Here is a 23,093-nt window from a genome sequence, read left to right as displayed (position 1 = left end):
TGTCTACCATAGAACCACAGCCTTGTACAGTGACGAGGGTAGGATGGGGCAGGTGTGAGGCAGTTTGTTGGGTCTCAGGGATGGCCCAGTTTAGCTTCAACTATCAATAGTGTGCAACACCACAGTGCAGTTCTGAAACTGCTCAGGATCCGCCAACAGAACAATCCAACTGCTGCCCAGGTTCAAAATAGGGTCCTCTTCCAAGATATTGTAATCCACTTATTTATTCATACAACAGCCATTTGAATGTCTATGCCTCAAACATCCTTCTTGGTGAACAAGACCTTCAAGGTAACTGCCCCACAGACCTACCAGTTATGTTGGAAATGACAACATTAAACAAATACTTCCATCTGTCAACATATAATTTTGAGCTGTGCAAAGTGCAATGAAGGGCAAGAATGGAGAGCAATAATAAAGAACAAGAGAGATCTGGTTTAGATTGGGAGACAGTGTGCAAATGTGTAGGGTAAAGCTTCTCCATGCAGGTGTCACTGAAGGGAGAGCCTTGGTATTTGGAGGGATGTTAGCTCAGCAGGGGCAGATGCACTGTAAGCAGAAGGAACTGCATATGCAAAGAGGGCACTGGATTTACACTGGAGTATTTAATGAACTGAAAGGCCAGGGTGGTTGCAGTTAGTGGGTGAGAGTTAAGTGGGGGCTGGGCCACACAAGTACTTTTGTTCTCCACTGGAACTTCAGATTCTCAGTCATTCATTTCCTCATGGTACATTTCCTGAGATATCCCCCCCCCCCCCCCGCCCCAGGCCCTGTGAGGAATAGGGACCTGGTGATTAATAATAATGGTTAATGTTCATTGAGTAAATTACCATTTGCCATCAACTCATCCAAGCCTCCCATCAACCCTAGCTGCAACCATTGTTCCCATTTGATGGGCAGGGAAACTGAGGCCCATAGAAAGTCATTTTCAAGATTATACAACTGGCAAGTGGTAGAATGAGGATGAACCGCCGCAGTCTGACCAGAGCCCATTCACATCTACGTTGTCAACTAGTATGATCCACGCTTGACCCTAGTCCGTCCTGGCTGTGTCAGCCACCCAAACAATACTTTAGACCTAGGTGGCTCCTTGAGAAGACTTTCCCAAACTTGGCAGATCATAAGAACTGCCCTGGGGTGCTTACTAAAAAGCCTACCCTTTTCTTAGCGATCTGGATTCAACAGGTCTACCCTGGAATTTGAGTTTTTAACGAGTTTGACAAACACTGACTTAGCAGTTCAGTGCAGTTGTTTTTGAACTGGATAAATCCAAGTTTGGCTGGTTTGTAGCTTTATTGCTTTTCCATTCGTGTCTAAGCCTCAGTTTCCCCATTTGACAAATGTGGCCGATGACAACATCAACTCCTGGGGGTCTTGTATGGATTAAGTGAGCCGCACACAAAGTGCTTATCGCAGGCTTGCTGCATAACACGACAAAATAGGAATAGGACTGGCAGTGATTGGGAAACTCCAGTTGCCCAAAGATGAAGTGTCATAGATCACGGTGGTAGACTTGAAAGACTGTCTTGAAAAAGGGCCAGGCCCTATTGACTTTGAGATAGAGTTTCCAGGTAAAGATTAGGACGCCCAGATAAAATAGTGTTTCTGATAAAACAGTGAAAAAAAATTAAGTACAAGTATCTCCCCAATATTGCATGGGATATACTGATGCTAAATCAATCTTTCTGTTAAAATCTGAAATTCCCAGGGGGTGCTGCACTTTTACTGGTTAACTCTGGAAACCCTACCTTTCGGGAAAACCTAGCCCCAAAGCCTGAGTCTACAAGTGGCCAGTGTCCATGTGGGCCCAATATTTAGTCTTTGCCAGGCGCCCGGGTCGATCCCAGAGGGGCCGATCCGAGTGGCCGCTTGAGCTGGTCCTGACCAGGCAGCATTAGCGGCATTCTGAGCAGCCGAGCCCCGCCCCGTCCCTCCTCGTCCCTCCCAGAACAGAAGGCTCCACCCCGAGCGGAACGGGGCGGTTGGGCGGTGTGGAGTCGCCCCTTCGTACCAAGTGTGCTCCCAGAAACTCGCTAGCTATGTCGGCTGCTCAGGTGGGGGGTGTTTTCCACAAAGCCCAGGACAGGACCCTGAACGCGTTTCTAGCAGGTACTGCTGGCCCGTCGCTTGGGGAGGAAACTTCGGAGTTGCGGAACCTTCCGCCTGGTTAACCTGCGGTCCGGCTTGGCGCGCGTACAGCCGGACCCTTTTGCGGGTTACACCATTTGGGGACCGCAATATTGGCCGCGCCGCTACCACTGTGGGTTTCCTGGGGCGCTGGACTGGAGAGCGCAGCAGAGGGGTCGCGCCCAGGGTCTTCATTGGCCTGGACCTGACTTCTCCGCGAAGGAAAATCAGAGGAAAGCAGCAAATCAGAGTTCTGGTTCGCAAACCCTTGGCAGTGCCTCAGCTTCGTCATCTGTAGAACAGGACTCATAGCGAGGTTATGGGTGACACTGGATAAGCGCTGGGTGCAGGTTAGAAGCTGTTATTTTTAGTAGGGTCTTTCACCATAACGCATTTTATACGACACGATTACGGTTATTTACTAGAACATGAGTCATACACTGAAATGTAAACAGCGGCCATCAGAACAGGGAAGGCATTCTAGAGTCATAGAGTTAAGTGCTTGGACGTTGGGTTTAGATAATCTGCCACGCTGTAAAAATGAGTTTGATAATACCTGCCTCATAGGGTGCTTGGGAACGTTAGCAGGTCGAAAGTATTTCTGTTACCCAGTGACGAACATATGCCAAGTGTTAAATGAACACAGTTATAGTCTTTGAGCTGTACGTCTAGAGGGAGCATGCTGTCCCCCACCCCAATTTTTTTCTTTTTGTTTTCTGCCTGGAGTCAAATTCCCTCCCAGGAGCTCACCAACTTTTTAACTTCAGGGAAGTCTCCCCAGCATGCCCGACATGATCTTACTTATCCCCACCATTTGGTTCACGCTTCCCACTCTCCTTTCTCCAGTTCTCCTGCCCCATTAGTTTTCTTGAACTCAATAAAAGGAACAAGCCCTTTTTCTCCCGAGAGTCTTGGTTCCTGCTCTTTGCTCCTGTAGCTACTGGTGGGACTGGTGAGCCTGGCTCTTTGACCTTCACACTGCATTTTAAAGGTCATTCATTTTTGCAGGGAGACCTTGCCTTGCTACGAAATTCGAAGTAGCTTCCTTCTATCCCTGCTAGAATCCAATTCTTCTCTTTTGCAGCTCTTGGTGGGAGAGTGGCAAGGTTCTGGAAGAGTGTAGGTGGCAAATTTTTATCTTGGCATTCTCTGTGTTAATATAACTTGACTTTTTCACCCAACATGACGTTTTTGAGATTTATCTGTATTAATATAAGTAGTTCCACTTCATTTTCCTGGGGGCAATATTCCATTGTATAAGTATATGCATTGTACATTCTGTTGATGAATATGCTAAATATCTTCTCTTCGCTTCTCCCTTTGCCTCTCCAAATCTCTTTCCCTTTCCCTTGGTGTTCCAGGAGGTTGACCTCTGTGGGCTACCTTAGTGGACTCCTTGCCCTGTGATTTCCCCTTCTGTTCAGATAGTGGGAAGCCCTGGCTGGAGGTCAGAAGGAAGAGGAAGCAAAAGCCAACCTATTTATTTCTGCACTTTACTCTCTTTGAGGTTTGCTTTGAGCTGGCTGTATTCCTCCTCTCACCAGAAGCACGCAGCTTTTCTCAAGACAGTGTTCCTCTCCCCCCCTCACATTCTCTCTTCAAATTTGGGCAACCATTCCCTTCCTTCCTCCATGCGAGTGTGTGACACAGCGGCTCTGGTTTTCTGTCTCTGGGCGGCTAAATTGTCCCTTGTGGTTTCCTTACACCAAATCCATCTCATGTAACCCCCTTAAATGCCCTTTTAATCTGAGTATGTGAGCCATTTCCTGCTTGAGTCCTGACTGATACAGTGCCTGTTTAGTTGTTTGGTTTTCATTCTTTTTTTAACTTTTTTTTTCTTCTTTTCACTCTTGTTAACAGTGCTGTTACAAAGAACATTCTTGTACACATCTTTCGGTGGACACCTTGGAAAATTTCTCCAGGGCATATAGCCAGGAGCAAAGTTCTGGGTTGTAAGGTATAATCATCCCCAGCTTTACTAGATATTATCAAACTACCCTCCAAAGTGGTTGTACCAGTTACACTCCACCAGCAATGCAAGAGAGTTCCTGGTTACCTTGCTTCATCTCTTCTTTTCAGTTTGAGAAATGTTATGTTCCTATTGTACTCTCCAATGTCTTGTAGGGAGTAGAAAATGGAAGAGGATGTGGCAAGTTACAAGACCTCAAGAGCTCAAAATCTCTGCATAGAGCTGTGGCACAAAAAATAATTTTTGGCAACTGATGGGCACTGAGGGCTACTGCAGTGGGAGGAGTTGTGATTTTAGGTATTGGTTTTACATAGTGGTTGTGCTGTTAACAGATCAAGGAGTAAAGAGGAGGGTCATATTTGATGGGATGGGTTTGAGGTACCATCAGGAATTCTGAGGCAACTTCTGGGAAATGGCTTACAACCAGGAATGTAGGTATGGGTGCCTTCACAGAGAGGTTAGTAGATGGCATTGCTTTAGGAGCCAAAGACATTGCTAAGGGGAACAGTGGCATAGTGGACAGTGTCGCCTTAGTATGTCAGTAGTATGTCAGTGTTTAGGGATAAGCAGGCACACACTGAAGGGCTCAGAGCAGGAACAGCCTGAAATTCTGAAAGAAAACCAGGAGCCAGGCTTGGCATCAGAGCTGGGTAGGAAGACTTAGGATGGCACCCGGAGTCAGATGTCACAGAAGTCTAGGTGAATGTATGCTCACCTGGTGACTTTGACAGGTGTTCCTAGAAGTGTATAAGGCTGTCCAGGCTCTGGGAACCTCAATCTGATAAGTTGCCCCTAGACAGACTTGGAAGAGAAAGTAAAGGAATTCGTTTTCCCCAAATTCTCACCAAAACTCACGTCAGAGATGTTCCGTTGACTCAAGCAACTGTCCCTGAAATCGCGGCTCTGCTGACCCTGACCTACATTATCAAAAGCTCCCTCCAGAATTAGCCACTTTGTTTCTCAAGTGAAGCCTGTCCACTGAATGAAACAGCCCTGAACTCTTAAGACCATTTCTCCCCAGTGGTGGTTCACCCGAGTGACAGTATTCCATCAACTTCCAGCAGTGACATGTGAGGCCCAGTTTCAGTCACCTGTTCCTTGTTAACAGAATCCACTAGGTTCTGCTGATGTGTGTTTGTAGAAAAAAAACTGTACATGTCACCTGGACTCATATTCCCAAGGCATGTTGAGATATTCATTTTAATTAGGCAGATCAATAATTATATTTTCTTGATGTGTGTCCTAATCAGGACTACTTTCTCCTAGCAAGTAAATGTCTTTTGAGAGGTTTATCACATCTGTTCTGAACAAATTCTGAAAGAGAAATATAAAGATAAAAATGTTTTAAAATATATTTGTTTGTAGGTCTTAAATTTGTTTTTCCAGTTCATTTTACTATCATAATATTTTCCTCCTCCCCAAACCACTCTTGTATGGCTTTCTTTTCTTTTTTTCCCATTGGATTCATGGCTGTCCTTCCGTTTCTTCTGCCCACCATGCACACAGACACGCCTATCCGTCGGGCAGCATGAATGATCCGTCTCCACTCTCAGACCGTGTCCTCTGTCTGGCCCTGGTCATCCTTTCCCTCACTGCTGCGGCCTGGATGCTTCCTGGGGGTGACCACCATGCACCCTGGATTTTTACTGTCTGTTTTTTCAATACAGAGTCACAGGCTCTCACTGTGTGGTAGCGGGTGGCATCAAACTCACATTCCTCCTGTCTGCCTGCCTCTGGTACTGGGGACTTTTGTTAATGTTTGATTTTTTTTTTTTGGTGCTTTGAGGCAGAGTCTCACTCTGTCGTTCAGGCTGGCCTTGAACTCACTCTGTAGCCCAAGCTGACCTGGAACTTGCAACCATCCTCCTGCCTTGGGTACAGGGGATTTAAACCAGGGCCTTTACACTGAGCTATATAACCAGCCCCCGTTTAAAATGTTGTATGATTTATATTATTAGCATTAATATTATCATTATTTTGAATTTGGGGTCTTGGTGAGTCACTTGGTGGCCCAGGTGGGGCTGGAACATGCCATCTCCCTGTCCCAGCCTCCCAGAGGGCAGGGATCACCAGTGTGCAGCACCGTGATAGGCCATGGGAGTTGGGGGAAAGCCTCTTAAACATGGAATTTGGATCCCATTCATTCAGAACACTGCAGGTTTCAGGGCAATATCTGAGCCTTTTCTTGTCCCGTAGAATGTTGTATGTTCTGGCTCATTTATCCGCTCCCCCGTTTCCTGTGCCCCAGGGTTCTGGATTTTACAGTCCCTTCTCCTCGATTGATTTCAGAGTCTCCATCTCTGGTCCTCAAGCTTGTATGGGTTTCTTAGAATGATTATTTTCTGGACATTTTCAGCCCTTGCATGTGTGTCAGAGGAGCTGATTACTAATCCTGAGTATTTCTTGCTCTTCTCTGGAAACCCTCTTGCAGTGAAAGAATAAATAGATTCGCAGTAATCTATAACTTGTCCTATCTCTTGCAAACCTTACCTTAGAACTTTTTTTTTTTTTTTTTTGGTACTGGGGATCCAACTCAGGACCTTGAGCTTTTGAGGCTGGCAGTGGAACCAGTGAGCTAAATTCCTGGCCCAGAACTTTCTCTTCTTTTTGCTTAAATTCTTTTATTGGTACATTTTAGGTATACAATACGTTTACATTTATCATTGGGTGCTTGTACCTGTACATGATGTATCTTGGTTCTTACTTTTTCCCTGTTACCTGTGCGCCCTTCCCTATTTATGTAGACTTTGTTTCCATTATTTCCTTTGCTCATAATTTTTTCTTTCCCTTCTTTCCCTTCCCCTTCCAGTAATGCGGTAAAATTATGACCTCCTCAGTGGATCAGTCCACTTGATGAAGCTAGAGCCCCCGGAATCCAGTCACTTCCCCAGACATCCATTAGCTGGCAACCAAGTGTTTAGTACGTGAATTTGGTGGGGGGAGTTCAAATCCATACCCTCATATTCTGCGTGTGCAACCCAAAGTCTATCCCATTATGCGGGGTGCACTCAGTCCATCTCCAAGAACCAGCCAAGTCTGAACAGTTCTAGCTTTTCTTGAAAGTCCAAATCCAAAGCCTCTGAGACTTAAGGTGAACTCTTAGCTGTGAGCTACAAATAATAGCAATAATAATAATGATGATGACAGTTACATACTCCCAACATACAATGGAACAGAGTAAACATTCCCAATCCAAAAAGGAGACATGGGGACATAGACAGGAGGGATGGAGCCGGGAATGTAGCTCAGTGGTGCTGTGCCTGCCTGGCAAGGGCAAAGTCCTGAGCTCAATTCCCAGTACTGGGAGGGAGGGGGATGAACCAAAATCCAACAGGGCAAATATTAAAGCCTTTAGCTCTATGTCTGTCATTTGGGGCAGGTGGTGAAGGAACGGTAGGATGTGATTTCCAAAGGGTTTGGGCACCTCTGTCCCCACAGCCTTGTTTGTTGTAGCCCACATGACCTTGGCTGGCTCTGCATATGGCTTTCCTCATCAGGTGTTCCACATTCTTGCCATCTCAAACTTCCTGGAATCTCCATTGTATCTTTGGCTTCACTCTTGCAGCTTTATGCATGTCCCTCTCAGGAGCTTCCAGCAGAGACTCCAACCTTGTTACACATTGCCTGAACTCCCAGGAGTTCTTTTGAAATCAGGGCGGAAGCCTCCATCACTCCTGACTCTTGAATTCTGTGAGTCTGCAAATTATCATGTTGTTGACGCCAGTGACTGCCACTGGCTTGAGCAATTACAGGGCCCACTTAGACCATGGTTGCAGAAGCCTCTGAGTGCCTAGATGACTGATCACTGTGAAATGCATCCCTCCTGGGGAGACAGTTCCCTAGGTAAGCAGGGGTTCTAGGGGTTCTCTTTTCTTGGTACTGGGGATCGAACTCAGGTCCTTACGCTTGCGCAGCAGGCTGTGAAACCACTGAGCTAAATCCGCGGCCCATGGGGTCCTCTTTTCAAATGAAAGTTGCACCTAGGGGCTGGGGATGTAGCTCAGGTCCTAAGTTTAATCCCCAGTACCAAAAAAAAAATTACACTTTTACATCCTGCCATGGGTAGGGTCTGGCCAATTCCTGTGATGTCCTCAAGGCAGTTTTCTTACTCTCGTAGTGCAAAGTACTTCGCTTCTTTCTAGTGGCACTAATGTCTTCAGCCAGACTTTTCTTGGTTACAACTCTACACATGTTTCTTTCATGCAAGATTTTCAAATCTTTCTGCTCTGCTTGTTGCTCCTGATCCTCACTGTAAATCTGGTTAAAAGCAGCCAGCAATACCCATGCTACAGCCTGAATGCTTTACTGCCTTGAAATTTCCTCTACCAGGTAAACTAGTCCATTGCCTTTAATTGCACTTCCTACAAAATCTCAGGACATGGACAAAATGTAGTCAAGTTCTTTGCCAGAATGTAGCAACACACATATCCTGTAGTACATTTCTCAGTAGAATCTTTATTTCTGCCTAAAACCTCATGAGCACAGTCTTTACTGTTGGCATTCTTGTCAGCATTCAGGTCTTCTGAGTTCACACTGAACTTGCCCATTAAGCTCTGCTTACCATGTTCTAAACTTTTCTGTATCTGTATCTGCTTTTCAAAATGTTTCCAAACTCCTCCTTTGAACCAGTTCTAAAGGCTTCTCAAGTACAGTCGCAGCAATGGCTTCCCTTCTGATACAAAGTCTTTATTGCTCAAGGTTCTCTAGAGGAAGAGAACCAATAGAATATAATTATAGAAGATGTATTAGATTGGGTTACATGATCAGAGGCTAGATAGTCTTACAGTGGCTATCTATGCTTAAAAGCCAAAAGATCAAGTAGCTGCTCAGTCCAAGAAACTGGAAGCTTCAGAACAAGAGGGACCAAGGATGGAGCCCCAATATGAAGCTAAAGACCTGGAAGATCCCTGGAGAGTACTGGTATGCGTGTTCATTGAAGGCCTGCAGAAGCTGGAGTCTGATGTCCATGGCAATGTCAGCAGCAAAAGACACATCCACACAAGCAGAATGGCGCTTGAAAGGGCAGGCTGGTTTCCTCTTCCTGGTTTTGTTCCATCTAGGGTGCAAGCCTGTTAAACAGTGCTGCCTCATTCAGGATGGGTCTTCCTCCCTCAATTGTCTGGCCCACATGCCAGTCATCTCTGGAAATACCCTCATAGACACACCTAAAAATGTGCTTCACTGGCTGAGGATTTAACTCAGTGGTTCCACTGTCTGCCTCACAAGTGCAAGGTCCCCAGTTTGATCCCCAGTACCAAAAAAAAAAAAAAAAGAAATAAAAATGTGCTTTACAAATCTCCTAGATGTCTCTCAATCCAATACAGTTAGCAACTAAGATTAACTGTCACAGAGTGTACAAAGTTCATACTATGACATTTTCAAAAAACAAATTTACTTTTATTTTTGAGTGCTTTTTTCTTTTTAATTTTAATAACTTTATTGAGATATAATGTGTGTACGGTAATAGTCATTCATTTTAAGTTTACAGTTCAACAGTTTTTAAGAAATTTACAGAGAGAAGCACTCACAATCTAGACTTGGTATATCTCTGTCTCTCTCAAAGAAGCATTGTGCCCATTTGCAGTATCTCTACGTGTTCCTACTCCCAGTATAGCAAGTATTTTGTGCATTTTTTGGGTATTTTATGTAAGTGGAATCATGATGTGTAGTCTTTTTGTGACTGGCTTCATTGCATTAGCATGTATTTGAGGTTCATCTACATTGTAGTATATAATACATTGTTCTGTTGTATCAGTAACAACATTTTGTTTATCCATCCACCCATTGACAAACATTCAGACCTTTTTTTAACTTGATGGACATTCACCCATTTTGACTTTTTCTGTCTTTTATGAATCTATTATGAACAACGACATGCAAGACTTTATGTGGATAGATATTTTCATTTCTTTTGGGTAGATGCATAGGATTGGAATTGCTGGTTAACTATGTTTAACATTTTGAGGAACTGCCAAATTGTTTCCCAAAGCACCTAACCGTTTTACATTCCTTCCAGCAATGTATACAGGTTCCAATTTCTCCATGTCCTTGCCAACACTTGTCTGTTTAATTACAACCATCCAAATGGGCAAGAAGTAGTGTATCCGTGTGGCTTTGATTTGCATTTTTCTAATGACTAAATGATGTTGAATATCTTTCTGAGTGCTTAGCGATCATCTATACATCTTTGAAGAAATGTCTGTTTAGAGCTTTCACCCATTTTGTGCGTGCGTGCGTGCGTGCGTGCGTGCGTGTGTGTGTGTGTGTGTGTGTGTCTGACTGATATCTAGCCCAGGCTGTCCTCAAACTCACAGTCCTCCTGCCTTAGCCACCCAAGTGCTGGGATTACAAGAGTGTGCCACCACTGTTGTTGTTCTTGTCATTGTTAGGGTGGGGTTTTTTTGTGTCCATTTTAAAGTTGTATTGCCTTTTTAGTAGTGAGCTGTAAGATTTCTCTGTATATTCTGAACACAGTTCTCTTCACCAGTGTTTGATTTGCAAATATTGTACTCTATGGGTTTTTTTTTTTTTTTACTTTGTAGATGCTACTATTTGTTGTACCAAAGTTTTAACTTTTTAAAAAATATTTTGAGAGAAGGTCTCAATAAGTTGTCTGTGTTGGCCTCAAACTTGGAATCCTTCCACCCTACCAAGTAGCTGGGATTACAGGTGTATGCTACTGTACCCAGCCTCAAAGATTTATGTTTTAATGAAGTTCAGTTATCAGTGCTTTTTAAAAATTGTTTGTTTTTAGTGTTGTATCTAAGAAATCTTTGCCTAATGCCAAATCATGAAGATTTACTCCTACATTTTTAAAGGAATTTTATAATTCAAGCTGTTCTATTTAGATCAGTGTCTATTTTGAGTTAATTTTTGTGTGGAATAAGGATCTGATTATTAGAAAATTTCCATTATTTATTTTTTAACTACAGTGGAAACCTCATAGTTGGTAAGAAAAAAAGGAAAGAGGGGGAGCCATAAAGAGTTATTGCTTTTAACATTTCATTTTAATGTAGACCCTAATTGTGCATTTATTTACCAGTCTTTTGAGATTGGCCCAAGGGCTTGTCTTGGGCATGGGTTTACACATGGGCCTGTGTGTGGTTTTTCATGCATGAACACCAACCAAGAATGAATCTTTTGTGCAGTTGGGGTTTTTTCTAGTGACACATAGTTTTGTTTTGTTCTTGTTTTTTTGTTTGTTTGTTTTGTTTTGTGTTTTTGTACTGAGCTAAATCCCCAGCCCTAACACATAGTCAGTTAAATATCACTTAGGAAGCACTCTGAGTGAAGAATTATTCTTGGTTTGTATTTTTTCCTTCAAATGTTTAGCACTTGCCTCCTCAACACCTAATGCAATGGTATTTTGTTTTTACCACTTGCCTTTATCGAGTCTTTCCAAAGCATTCATCTTAGTTTTATTGTGAACAGCGCTTTTTTACATTTATGTTTCTCCAGTTGACATTTTGTTAAATTAAGTGATTTAAAAATAAGTGGCAGCATCAACAGATTTGGAAACAACTCACAACTGACACATGGTACAAAGACTCCATGTGTGGAGGGGCAGGTGTGTAAGTGTGCAGAGTGCAGGAGGGTAGAGGGCTGCCTCAGCTTGAGCTACCAGCTTGCCCTAGGCCATCGCAGGTGCCTTTTACAGAGGGCATCAGGAGAGCCTGCCAGAGGTTCCAAGTAACCTAGTGGAAACCTGTTAAGAGACCATCTTCATCCGAGACAGTGGACAACTCTCATGTTTGTGCACTTTGTGACTTTTGTCAAACCTTTCAATGAGGAAGGTGCTGTCACATGGAGCTAGGGGAACTGATACCCGAGGAGTTATGGAACTGCTGCTGCCTCCCACCTCTTTGAAGCAGAACCAAGTGTGATGGGGAGTGAAAGAATGTCCAAACTCCCCATGTCCTCTTGTTGTAAAAAGAAAAAGCAACCCAGCCATGCTAATGCCCCAGGCCCTTAGGCACAGTGAAGACAGACTGGTGGCTTGATCTGCTTTAAGATGCAGCTGAGATCACAGGCATGTTGCCTTTGGTTTGAGTTGACTTTGTCTATGCATGGTACTGAGACAGTTGGTGATTTAGGCCCCCATGCTAGTAAGCAGGCAGGTCCAGATATGTGTTCCACTTTCTGGCTCCTAGCCCTGTGGCTATACTTGTTCCCAGACGGCACTGGATCTTCAGCCCAGACTGCTCCTTCCCCAGGCTTCCCCACTTTACCTGTTCACCAGAAGTCAGAGATTCTGGCTTCTGCATCTTCTGTCTCCTCCATGTCCAAACCATCCTCAGTCTTGTCCATTCAACCCCTGAAGCACCCTTTAGTTTTGTCCACCCTTGTCCTTCCCAGTTCCCACCACAGTGACCCCAGCCGCCTCCATTGTGACCTGAACAGTGCCTGCATCCAGTGTTGCCCCTGAAATCCACTCTGTGCAGCAGAGTGGTTGCTTTAAAACAATGCAGGGTCCATCACCCTCTGACATGGCTTTCTCTGCCCCTCTCTTTTTCTCTCTAATGTCTTTTCATTCTTCAGATCACAGTTGAAGAAGCCAATGATAATTGTCTATTTGTAAATTATGTCCTTGCCACTTACTTTAACCAATCTTTAACTTTGTGACACTAATGGCAACTCATAATGGTGCATTTCTTCCTGTGACTTTGCTGTTTTTTCCTACCTGTAGACTAGGAAATTCTAGATTCCAGTCTAGAATAGGACAGTGGCTGGCAGTTGCGGACATTCAGGGATCATTTGATATTTTATTTATTTATTTTTTCTGGTAACAGAGATCGAGCTCAGGACCTTTTGCTTTCGAGGCAGGTGCAGTACCACTGAACTAAATCCCCAGCCCAGTGATCATTTGATATTGAACAAATTAACAAATATGAATCAATATACTGCTCCTGGTCTCTTGTGTGTCTCTGCCTAAGGTACCATGGATTCTCTGGACAAAACAAAGCTGAAAGCGAGGTATTGAACCAACCAGTAGAATCCCTGGCAAGGCCATGCAAGGCAGGCAGCTCTGCAAGTGTGTGCCCTGTTCACATCATCTGCTACAGGAGTTTTGCACATCAGGTACATAGTACCTTCTCCTGGAGCTGGAGCTGCCTGGAGCAAGGGTCACCTTCTTGCCTTCACAGCCTCTTTCGAACCTACAGGGCTGCTTTTGCCCCCAGAACATGCTGCCTTCCAGCTGTCCCAGGGCTCTGCTTAGGCCAGCAGCTACTTCCTCTCTCAGCAGGGAAACGGGGGAAACAGGGGCAAAACTCACATCAGTCATCCACCAAAACAGGAAAACCCCAAATGACGTTCTGCTCCTAAAAAGGGGGAGCGGGTTCTGGAAATGTCTTTCCCTTCTTTAACTGTTGCCTAGAGCAGTATAGGCCAAAGCCAGGGATTCTGAAAGCCACCTGGCCAAGGAGTCCTGACCATCTGCTGTCTTAGTTCTCTGAGGGGTTGGAGATAAAAATTTTGGCAGGTCCTCCATCCCCAGATGGCAAGTGTAGCAGCCAAGCCATGACTCAGAAGCTTTTGTGTATCTCAAAAATCACCTTTTAGGGCCGGGGATTTAGCTCAGTGGTTCCACCACCTGCCTTGCAAGCACAAGGTCCTGAGTTCAATCCCCAGCACAAAAACAAAACAAAACATTGGGCTGGGGATTTAGCTCAGTGGTTTCACCGCCAGCCGCAAGGACTGGAGTTTGATCCCTGGTACCAAAAAAAAAATAAACAAAAAACCCCCCACCTTTTAGATGCGTTTAGACTAAGAAAAGAGAGGCTAGGTAAATTTACCTGGTTCTTAAGATAAGTAATTTGGAGACTCTCAGGATTGCTGTCCCAGTTAGTTAATGGGGGAGGGGGGCTCCTGAAAGACACAAAAAAACCTACTCTTCACATACCATACAATTCACCCTTTTAAAGTGTACAGTTCATTGGGTTTTAATACATTCACAGAGTTGTATAACCGTCACCACAGTCAATATTAGAACATTTTGGTCACCCCAAAAAGAACCCCTGTGCTCCATAGCTGTCACAAGCCCCCAATCCCTAAGCAACCACTGATGAAGGACACCATTATCTTCTGCATTAAGTCTGACACGTTTACTGTGGAACTTTTAGGTTGTTAAACCAGAAAGAGTTCCAGAGTGGTAAATATTGTTTAGCTACTGTTTTTTTAGCACTGAAATAAGATTAGTCCCCTGAGAAGATGAAGGGTATTGCCGAAGACATTTAGAGTGATTCACTGTGCAGATTGCTGCTGTGAGAAACTGCAAAAATTGCATTTCATTGGCATTTGCTCTTTAGCCAGAAAGCCTCCAGGCTGCTGTAAAGCTAGCCATCTTTGTTGTTTTGTAACCAAAGCAGTATCTACAATGTGTGAAAGAAAAGATGTTAAGACAAAGTATGTAGATATATAATCTTATCAGGCATTTTCTGAGCCCTACCATGTGCCATAGGAACAAAAAGACCAGAATCCAATAGCCTTGTCTCTGCTGACAAGGGTTGAGATGACTGAACAGTAGTCATGGTAACTAACAGTCGCTCACATTTGACCACTTACTCTATGCCTAATCCAAATGTATTAACTTATCAGTTCTTCCTTTTGAGGGAGGTTCTGTTATTCTTAGCATATAAGGAAAATAAGGTCCAGAGAGGTTAAGGAAATTGCATCTTGTAGAAATGGGATTTGATTATAGTCACTCAAGCCTCAGATACTGGCGTGCAGTGGTACCACATAAGGCTTTTAAGGAGATGGAGACCCGGAGTCAGACGGGGTCTTTAAACCTCTCACAAGCCCTGCATGCCCTAGTATGGTTTCAACCCTGCTTCTCGCTCTAGCCTTATACAGTATTAACTTCTGAGATCCTAACAGCATGTGTAAGTAGCCTAGTTATATACTTTGTTGTCCATCTCACGCACTATTCTGTACGGCCTTAGGGAATGGAACCTGTCATCTTGGCCGCTACTGAATGTTCAGCCACTGGTGCAGTGCAGCATTGTAGAGTGGGTACCCAGAATACGGGTGCTTGACTGAGGGAAGGGAGGCCAAGTTGCCATCTCTCTGCAGGGGAACAAGGCAGGCACCGTAGTGTAGTGCGCTGGGCAGGGTAGGTGAGGCTTCAGCAGAAAGAGTTAGTAGAGTGAAAGGGAGACCCTGGAGGAAGGAGTAGGAAGTGTGGGGGTTTTGGGGCTGTAGACAGTGGCCTGTTTTGGAGGTATTCTGTGGCATGTCTTGAGTAGGGTTTCCCAACCTCAGCATTACCAGCGTCACTGGCTGGATCATTCTTGGTTGTGGATACTGCCCTATGTATTGAGAGATGCTTAGCAACATCCCTGGCCTCTACTCACAGGATTTCCATAGCACCCAGTGTGACATCAAAAATGTCTTTACACATTTAGTAACATCTAAATGTGATGTTTACCCAGTGATTTGGGGTGTCAGAATGTCAAAATCACCCCTTGTCTAATGGGACTAGTCCCACTGATCTAATGGGACCAGTGATAGAACAGGTGGAAAAGCTTTGGGCTCCTTTTTACCCATGGTGTTAGAATTAGCAGGGATCCATTGACATTTCCATTTATCTTTCCCTAAATATTTGCTTTTGCCAGCCTCACACTAGCACTGAATGATCTGGGTTGATGGTATGCTGGAGTGGGAAGCTTCATGGAGACCGGAGAACAGGAGTAAGGCTATCTAGCAGGGCTTTGTCAGCATAAGGGGTTAGGAAAGCACAATGGCTGCCTAAGGTGGGCTGAAGTGGGACGGACTGTTCCCGTAGCCCTGTTCATAGATAGACTGGTGAAGATCTGACCCAAGGGGGTGATGGTGTGCGGGACTGGAAGCAGGGCTGCAGCAGGTAGATGTGGAATGCTACAATTTGGCCGGCTATGTCTGTCCATTGATACACAGTCCCAAGATCTGTACACTGAGAAACTAGAAGGCATGATAGGAAAATTGGAGACATCTGGAGAAGGAGCCAAGATGAATGAATGGAAGGTGATGAATTTGCATGTGGAAATGTTGAGCGTGAGGTACAGAATCCAAGCCGTGGCCTGGGACTTGTCCAGAAAACCCTACGAATACTGTGCTCTACTGATTTTTACGTTAATTCTTTGGCTTCCTAATCAAATGGAGAAATGTGGCAACCCAGTATTTCTAATTCATGTGTTACTTTGAGTCAGAAAAATTAACAGCAGCCAAAACCTTGAATTGTTAAATATTCCTACACTGTCATCATGTGATGTTGCAACGGTAAGAATCTCTTAATCGGACTGCTCAATCAGTGTCTTAGCATTTTAACTCTGTCTTCCCCAACTAGATTTAAAAAGCTATGGCTTTTCTTTATAAAAACTCAGCTGAGAGCTATTTATCATTGTATCCCACCTTGAATTATTTGAGGTTGCATGTAAGTAACAGGTTTAGCACATCACAAGAGCACAAATTATTACAGTATTTGGTGTTAATGCCATGATGACTCTCCTTGGCCTTTCCCTAGATGGATGATGAAAACAGTGATTCATTTGCTTTTAGGGGGTGCACTTACAATTAGTGGCAAGAGCAAAAAATCTATGAAATTTCTAATTCTTGATATATATTAAAAAGTCAGCTTTCATTAACAGTTGACAAATATGCCCAAAAGGTATAATAAAAATGAGTGAAAGGAAATATAGTGGCAGAGACAAATCCAAGAAAACATTTAGTTTGTGATAGTGAATGTGCAAACTGTAAAGAGAATTGCTATTTGAATGTTATTGAGGCAGAATTTTTGACCCATGAGCAGAGTCGTATAGGAAAGATTATTAGTAAGACATTGTGTGAAGTCTAAAAGGCTTGTAAGAGTCTTCTCTGCATGCTGTTGCTTTGCACCTGGTTAAATTATTTAAGCAAAACACATAGGCCTTTTTTGTGCAATGTAATAATCACCTCAACTCCACTCTTTATCCCTTAATTTTGAAAGATGTTTACTGTGGCAGTCTGTTATGGGGAGTAGAAGTTAGATGAGACCAAATCTTGTTAATCAATTCAGATTCCTAAGGCAAATTTTTCCTTTAAAAATATTTTAAAATCAATTTCAAAATTTGATTTATAAAATGACGTACAGAGAGGGTTTTTTTTCTTGCCTTGTTTAGATAGATTTAGGCACTCATAGCTAGATACGCTTCTTTGTAATCTCACCTTTGTGATCAGCTTTTCTGAAATCAGGGGCTTATGGCAGAATGGGCCGTTTGACCTTGTGTCTTTTTTCTTGGTACCGGGGATTGAACTTGAGTCTTTGCACTTGCACAGCAGGCAGCAAAACCACTGAGCTAAATCCCCGGCCCTGTTTGACCCTGTTTCTGTCCCTCACCCTTTGTTATATCTTGGTCAGTGTGTTTGCTTTTGCTAGGTCCTTCTTCCTCACCTTGAGCAAAATGGAAGGATGAGCCCAGATGAGGGTGATCACAGATGCCTGCAGGGGCCAGGTGGTGATGTGGGTGGGCCACAGTGCGTTCAAGAGCACAAACCCCATGTGAGGGGGCTGCAGCCCCAGATAATCCTTGGCATGCTCCTTTTGGACCCAGTTTGGCTAGACTGCCATGAGAATCCAGAAATCCAGTCATATATGGGAAACTCATGAATTAAAAATGTTGGCAATAAATTCAGAATTTTATAAACATTGTGTGGGCCAAACAGAACACATCTGCTAGCCAGACCTTGAGTTTGTCATATCTGGAGGAGATCACCAATTAGCACCCTCAGGAGATGAGTGTCTGGACTCCATCCTGTACCCTGAATCAGCCCTATGGTGTTGGCAAGAGCTGTGGACATCATAGGCTGCTGGGAGAAAGTGCTGGGCCTTGCCAGCATTATTTTTATGCAGCCATCTTATTTACTGAGATGTTTCATTAGAAGGAAATTTTGCAGAGACAAAAATGTCTATCTAGACGGACAACTTTAGGGAACCCCAGGACCCATTCCATACTCTGACTCTTCAACACAGCAGCACTGAGATCCTGAACAGCTTTTGGGTAAAAGCTGCTGCTCATTGACTCTGTGGCTTTGACCTTGAGCCCTGAGACCCTCTAGCCAGGCCTCTGTATCCCACCTTAGTTAAGTGAAAGGCTGTTTGAACTCTGAAAATCTCTCTAGCCTTGACAGTTTCCAGCACTTTGGTGGGAAGAGGTAGGTTTCTATGAGTTTTTTTTGTCTAGCATACCTAAGATGGGCCACAATAAATGGGGACACTCAGCTCAGTAGTAGAAGGTTGAGTGCAAACTTTAAGTAAACTGAAATGAGTTAAATATGTGAGGTTGGGCCTGGGCTTTATACCACTGTCTGTGGTAGACTCAGTTTTGCCCCATGGTCCCGCCTCCTGGTATTCAGAGCCTCCATCATCTCTTCCCTTAGTGTGGGCTGGCCAAGCAGCTTGATAGTAAAGAAGAGCACAGCCGTCACTTCCATCACTGTGCCAGATAAGATTGTTACTTCCATTTGCTAGCAGATCATCCCCTAGCTGGCTTGGTTGAAGCTGTTTGCTGTCAAAGGAACTTAAGGTTGTCTCTGGCGTACAGCCAGCAAGAAACTGGTGGCCTCAAGTAGCCACAAGGAGCTGAATCCTACCAACAGCTAAGTAAGTGACCTTGAAGGTAGACTGCCTTGTGTGTCTTCTACTGAGACCTCAGGACTGGCCAGTGCTTTGACTGTAGCTTGTTAGACTGGGTAGAGGACAGGATAAGCTAGAACAGGAGAACAGGCTAAGTCTGACACATCTATTATATGTGATAGCAGATGTAAATTGATTTAAGCTGCTACATTTGTGGTAATTTGTTATATAGCAGTGAATAGCTAAATTACCATCTCTTTGAATTTGTTAAAAAATTAAAACCATTGTGGACATTTTTATTTGTAGTTGAGTTAGGTGTTTCAGTTAACATTAGTTAAATAGGCCCATGCTTTACTGTGTATTAACACCAGATACACTGTAGGCATCATCCAGAGCTTTCTGTCAAGTGTTTGTAAAGATTACAGTCTTGTTTTGGTACCATCTGGGTCAGAAATAAGATCTGAATTTAATCAACTCACTTTATTCTTTTGCTCATTCCAAAAAAGAGCAAAACCCACGTAAAATCTAAAGTATTAGAACTCATTTATTAGTAAGGAATTTCCCAATTATGTTCTTACCATTCAAAGAATTTTGCTTTGGTTTGAAAGGCAGTCTAAAAGGTGATAACGAGATAGTCATCAGTAATGCTGAGAAATATTTAGGTCTAAGTATTTGAGCTGGACATAGGCAGAGACCTACAAATGAGCAGTAAAAGATGCAAACCAAAATCAAAACTCAACCAAGTTACACCCGTGCTAACAACAAAAAGCCCTCTGAGTGGTGTTTGAATTTAAGGAAACAGAAGTCCCTCTACGTATTTCTTATCAAACACCCTTCTCCAGTGAGCAGAGTTCCTTGATGGCGCTGCAGCCCAGTGCGTGCTTCTCAAACTGGACTGTGCACACAGACCACCTGGGGTTCTGTCACATGCAGATCCCACTCAGTTGATCAGAGCCAGGGCCTGAGACTCCACCTATCTAACCCACTCCAGCCCTGTCTTCTCTGTGCCCACGGTAGCCCACCCTCATGGCTGTAATGTCATCCTCACCCCCTTCCTCTCCGGCAGGCCTCCGTTTCCAGGCAGCTGTCTTTATTACCTAATTTTTTTTTTTTTTTTTGGTATCAGGGATCGAACTCAGGACCTGGAGTTCGCAAGACAGGCAGTGGAACCACTGAGCTAAATCCCCAGCCCAGGCAGCTGTCTTTAATTAGGTCAGGTGTTCACCCTGTAACTGGACAGTCTCATATGTAAGTTCAGTATCTGGGACATGTTAGGGGAAAAAACAAGATTCCTCAGTGTTTTTTCACCCTGTAATGACAAGCGCTTTGATTTGTTTGGCAGAAGGACAGAACAGTGGAAGGGCCTCAGTGCCTCAGTTTGCCCAAACATCAGATTGCCAGAACAATGCCTTGAATGGGTCTAGTGAGAGTCTCAAGAAAGCTGGTCTGTTTGGGGGCCAGACACTTGCTTTACCCTGAAGGCTCATCCTGGCCCTTAAAGAAGTCACCCAACTAATATAGGACCTAGGCCCTGTCCTGAGGAGAAGCCTGGACTTTGGTGAAATAATTCAGTGGAGCTATTAGTGAGAATTCAGTTTCCTAAAGTAAAACACTGCCCTTTTGAGGGATGGCAGAGGTAGGCACTTGCAAGATCCCTCCCTCCAGAACTTAGCATCGTAAAGCCCCAAATGTCTTTGATTCATCTGTGATTCAAAGTACGATGAGACCAAGGCCACCAGCTTCTGAGTGGGAATTCTTGAGAGGATCCAGATACCTTTGAGAATGCAGACTCCTAAGACAACAAGTTATCTGATTAGATAAATAAAGTAGATTGGCATGCCTACTGTCACTCATTTTAGATTGGATCTCTTTATTTTGTGCTTTGTCATCATCAAATTGACAGTCTGAGTTTTTTATTAAGTAGATAAGTAATAGAAAATTTATTTTAATAGCTCCAAGGACTATTGACTTTTTGAGGCTATATCTATTTGTCATAGGAAACTACTTGTTCAGATGTTTGCTGTAGGGAACTGTTACTAAACACCATTGTAACAGATTGATTTATGTTGCAACCTTGGGTGCCGATCACCTCCCGGATCTGGTTCTGATTAATTTATGCAGTTTAAACGGCCCCTCAAAGGGCCTCAAATAGGAATGTAGCTAAAAGCATTCAGTAATACACAAAGATTATTATTCTACTAAAATGAATAAATGTTGGGCCAGGGATTTAGCTCAATGGCACTGTGCCTGCCTTGTAAGTGCAAGGTCCTGAGTTCGATCCCTGGTATTGCAAAAAAAAAATAAATGTTGCCAACAATTAACTTTAAAACCCAAAGCAGAATCTCATTATTTATTTATTTATTTTTGTGTGTGACACACATTCAGCTCTTCAGGAAGTCTTTCTCTTCCTTGACCCTTTGTCTCTGCTACCTGATTTTACCTGTGTAACAAATTACCCTGAGCTTAGCTGCTTATAGCAGCAAGCTTGCATCATCTCAGTTTCTATCAGGAATCAATATAGATTTCTAGGGTTCTTTTGCCCCAGAGTCCCCTAAGGCTACATTCAAGGGGTCAGCTGGGATTCTGATCTCTCTTTTTTTTTTTTTTTTTTTGAGACAGGGTCTCACTATATAATTCAGGCTGGCTCTGCACTCACTATGTAGCCCAAGCTGGCCTTGAACTTGGCCATCCTCCTGCCTCAGCCTCCTGAGTGCTGGGATTACACTTGTGCGCCACCATGCCCGGCTCCAGCTCTGATCTGTTTGGAACACCCATTCAGGGAGGAGGAGGCCCTCGTCCAGATCCATTCACGGGGTCTTTGGCAGTGTGCAGTTCCTTTCTTGTGGGATGATGATGAGCACTCGTAAGAGGATCCAGATGTCTTTGAGAATGCAGATCCCTAACTCAACAAATTATCTCTTTAGATAAAGTAGATTGAGTATCGATATGCCTATTGCCACTCATTTTAGATTGCATCTATTTATTTTGTGCTTTGTCATCATCAAATTGACAGTCTAAATGTCTTCTCTCTGTTCCTTGCCATGCTGGCCACTCCACCGAGCTGTTTACATGACAGCTTTTCACCTTCAGAGCAACGTCAGGGTGCAGGTTTGGGTCCTGGTCTTTTTTAGCCTGCTCTGTGAAGGGACATCCCATCTCCGTATTCTGTCTGTTGGAAGCTGGTCACTAGGTCTAGCCCACACTCTGGGTTGCACAAGGATGTGACTATCACCAGGCAGGATCTTTGGGGACCATCTTAATCTTTCTGCTACACACAGTAAGGACGGGGGGAATGTGAGCTGAACCCTCCAGTACTGCCAGGCTGCCATCCTTTGCCCACTAGGGTTTCTAGCACTCCTCATTCACAGTGAGCCCTGGTGGGTGACTTGATTGAGCGGCTGTGCTACAGACCAAGGACTGGTGGATAAACAGGCAGGTATCATTTGTTCTATGAAGTGTGTAAAGGTGTTTCTGTTCACTTTGTTTTTTTAAACTTCTGAAAAGGAAATTAAGAGAATGGCGGGCCAAAGCCAGAGCTCCACTCTAAGATGATAGTAAGCTTGTGGGGTGGATGGGTAGGTGGCCATGGAATTTAGAAAGGCTTCTCCCTGCATCCAGATCTCAGCTTACTCATCATAGTGTCAGGAAAGCCTTCCCTGACCATCTCATCTAGCCCCTGCTTCCCATCAAAGCCCTGAGAACTCTGACTCAGTTCCCTTCCCGTTTACTTGTTTATTGTCTTTCTCTCCAAAAGAACTAATTGCCGGGAGAGCAGGAACCTCTTCTATTTGGTAATATGTCTACCCACATATTATCAGCACTTCAGATGGGGCCTGGCTAATACACAGACACGGGGAGCTTTTTGGAAATTATGATGTGGTTCCATTAATGTGCACAATATACTATTAAGAAAAAAAAACAGACTCAAAATTATGGGGTAGTTTTGTCTCTGGCACTGAGGCCTAGTAGGCCAGCCATTTGGCAAGTCATATCACCTCTCTAGGCCTCAGTTTCCTCAGAAGATAAAAGGGGACTGATGATCGGAGTCCTTGGACTGTGCTCCATCACTAGGCCCCACCTGACAATGCAAGTCCGGGGTCCTACTATGTAAAAGCGTCTCTGGTTTCATGTTCTCAATGTTGATCTACCGCCCAAGTTTGCAGAAAGGATTCTGGGCCAAAACAGTGCATGCCCACTCATGGCTATGCAACTCCATAGAAGCAGATACCCATGGCAGTTCTGATGCATAAGGGTAGAGACCCAAGGCCTCAGAAGCTTCAGCCCCGCAGAGCTAACTGGAAGAGCAGTCTGGGTGATATCCCAATTGAGACCTAGAAAGAACCCTTCCAAGAGCATAAAGAATCCTGTCCCAAAGTTTGGCCAACCACTAATAAGTTAGATAAGAAAAAT

General features: G+C 44.0%; 1 protein-coding gene across 9 annotated transcripts in view; it reads left to right on the top strand.

Moving 5' to 3' along the window:
• Window positions 1-1,906: 1,906 nt before the first annotated feature.
• Window positions 1,907-23,093, top strand: part of Cpped1 (calcineurin like phosphoesterase domain containing 1) — a 149,493-nt gene continuing 128,306 nt past the window's right edge. For 7 of the 9 annotated variants that reach the window (XM_087208917.1, XM_087208919.1, XM_087208923.1 and 4 more), the window contains exon 1: window positions 1,908-2,109. In XM_087208917.1, the coding sequence (XP_087065043.1) occupies window positions 2,040-2,109 (70 nt within the window). In that variant the 5' untranslated portion in view covers window positions 1,908-2,039. Of the gene's footprint in view, window positions 2,110-2,139; window positions 2,478-23,093 lie in introns of those variants that run through there. The other 2 variants (XM_087208920.1, XM_021237329.2) reach the window with 2 other exon arrangements.

This window comes from Heterocephalus glaber, unplaced genomic scaffold (assembly GCF_053883595.1).
Source record: "Heterocephalus glaber isolate CG9 unplaced genomic scaffold, H.glaber_assembly_v1.0 deba00000943, whole genome shotgun sequence".
NCBI lineage: Eukaryota > Metazoa > Chordata > Mammalia > Rodentia > Bathyergidae > Heterocephalus > Heterocephalus glaber.
The sequence above is the reverse complement of the archived record's forward strand: the minus strand, read 5'-3'. Positions and strand labels throughout refer to the sequence as shown.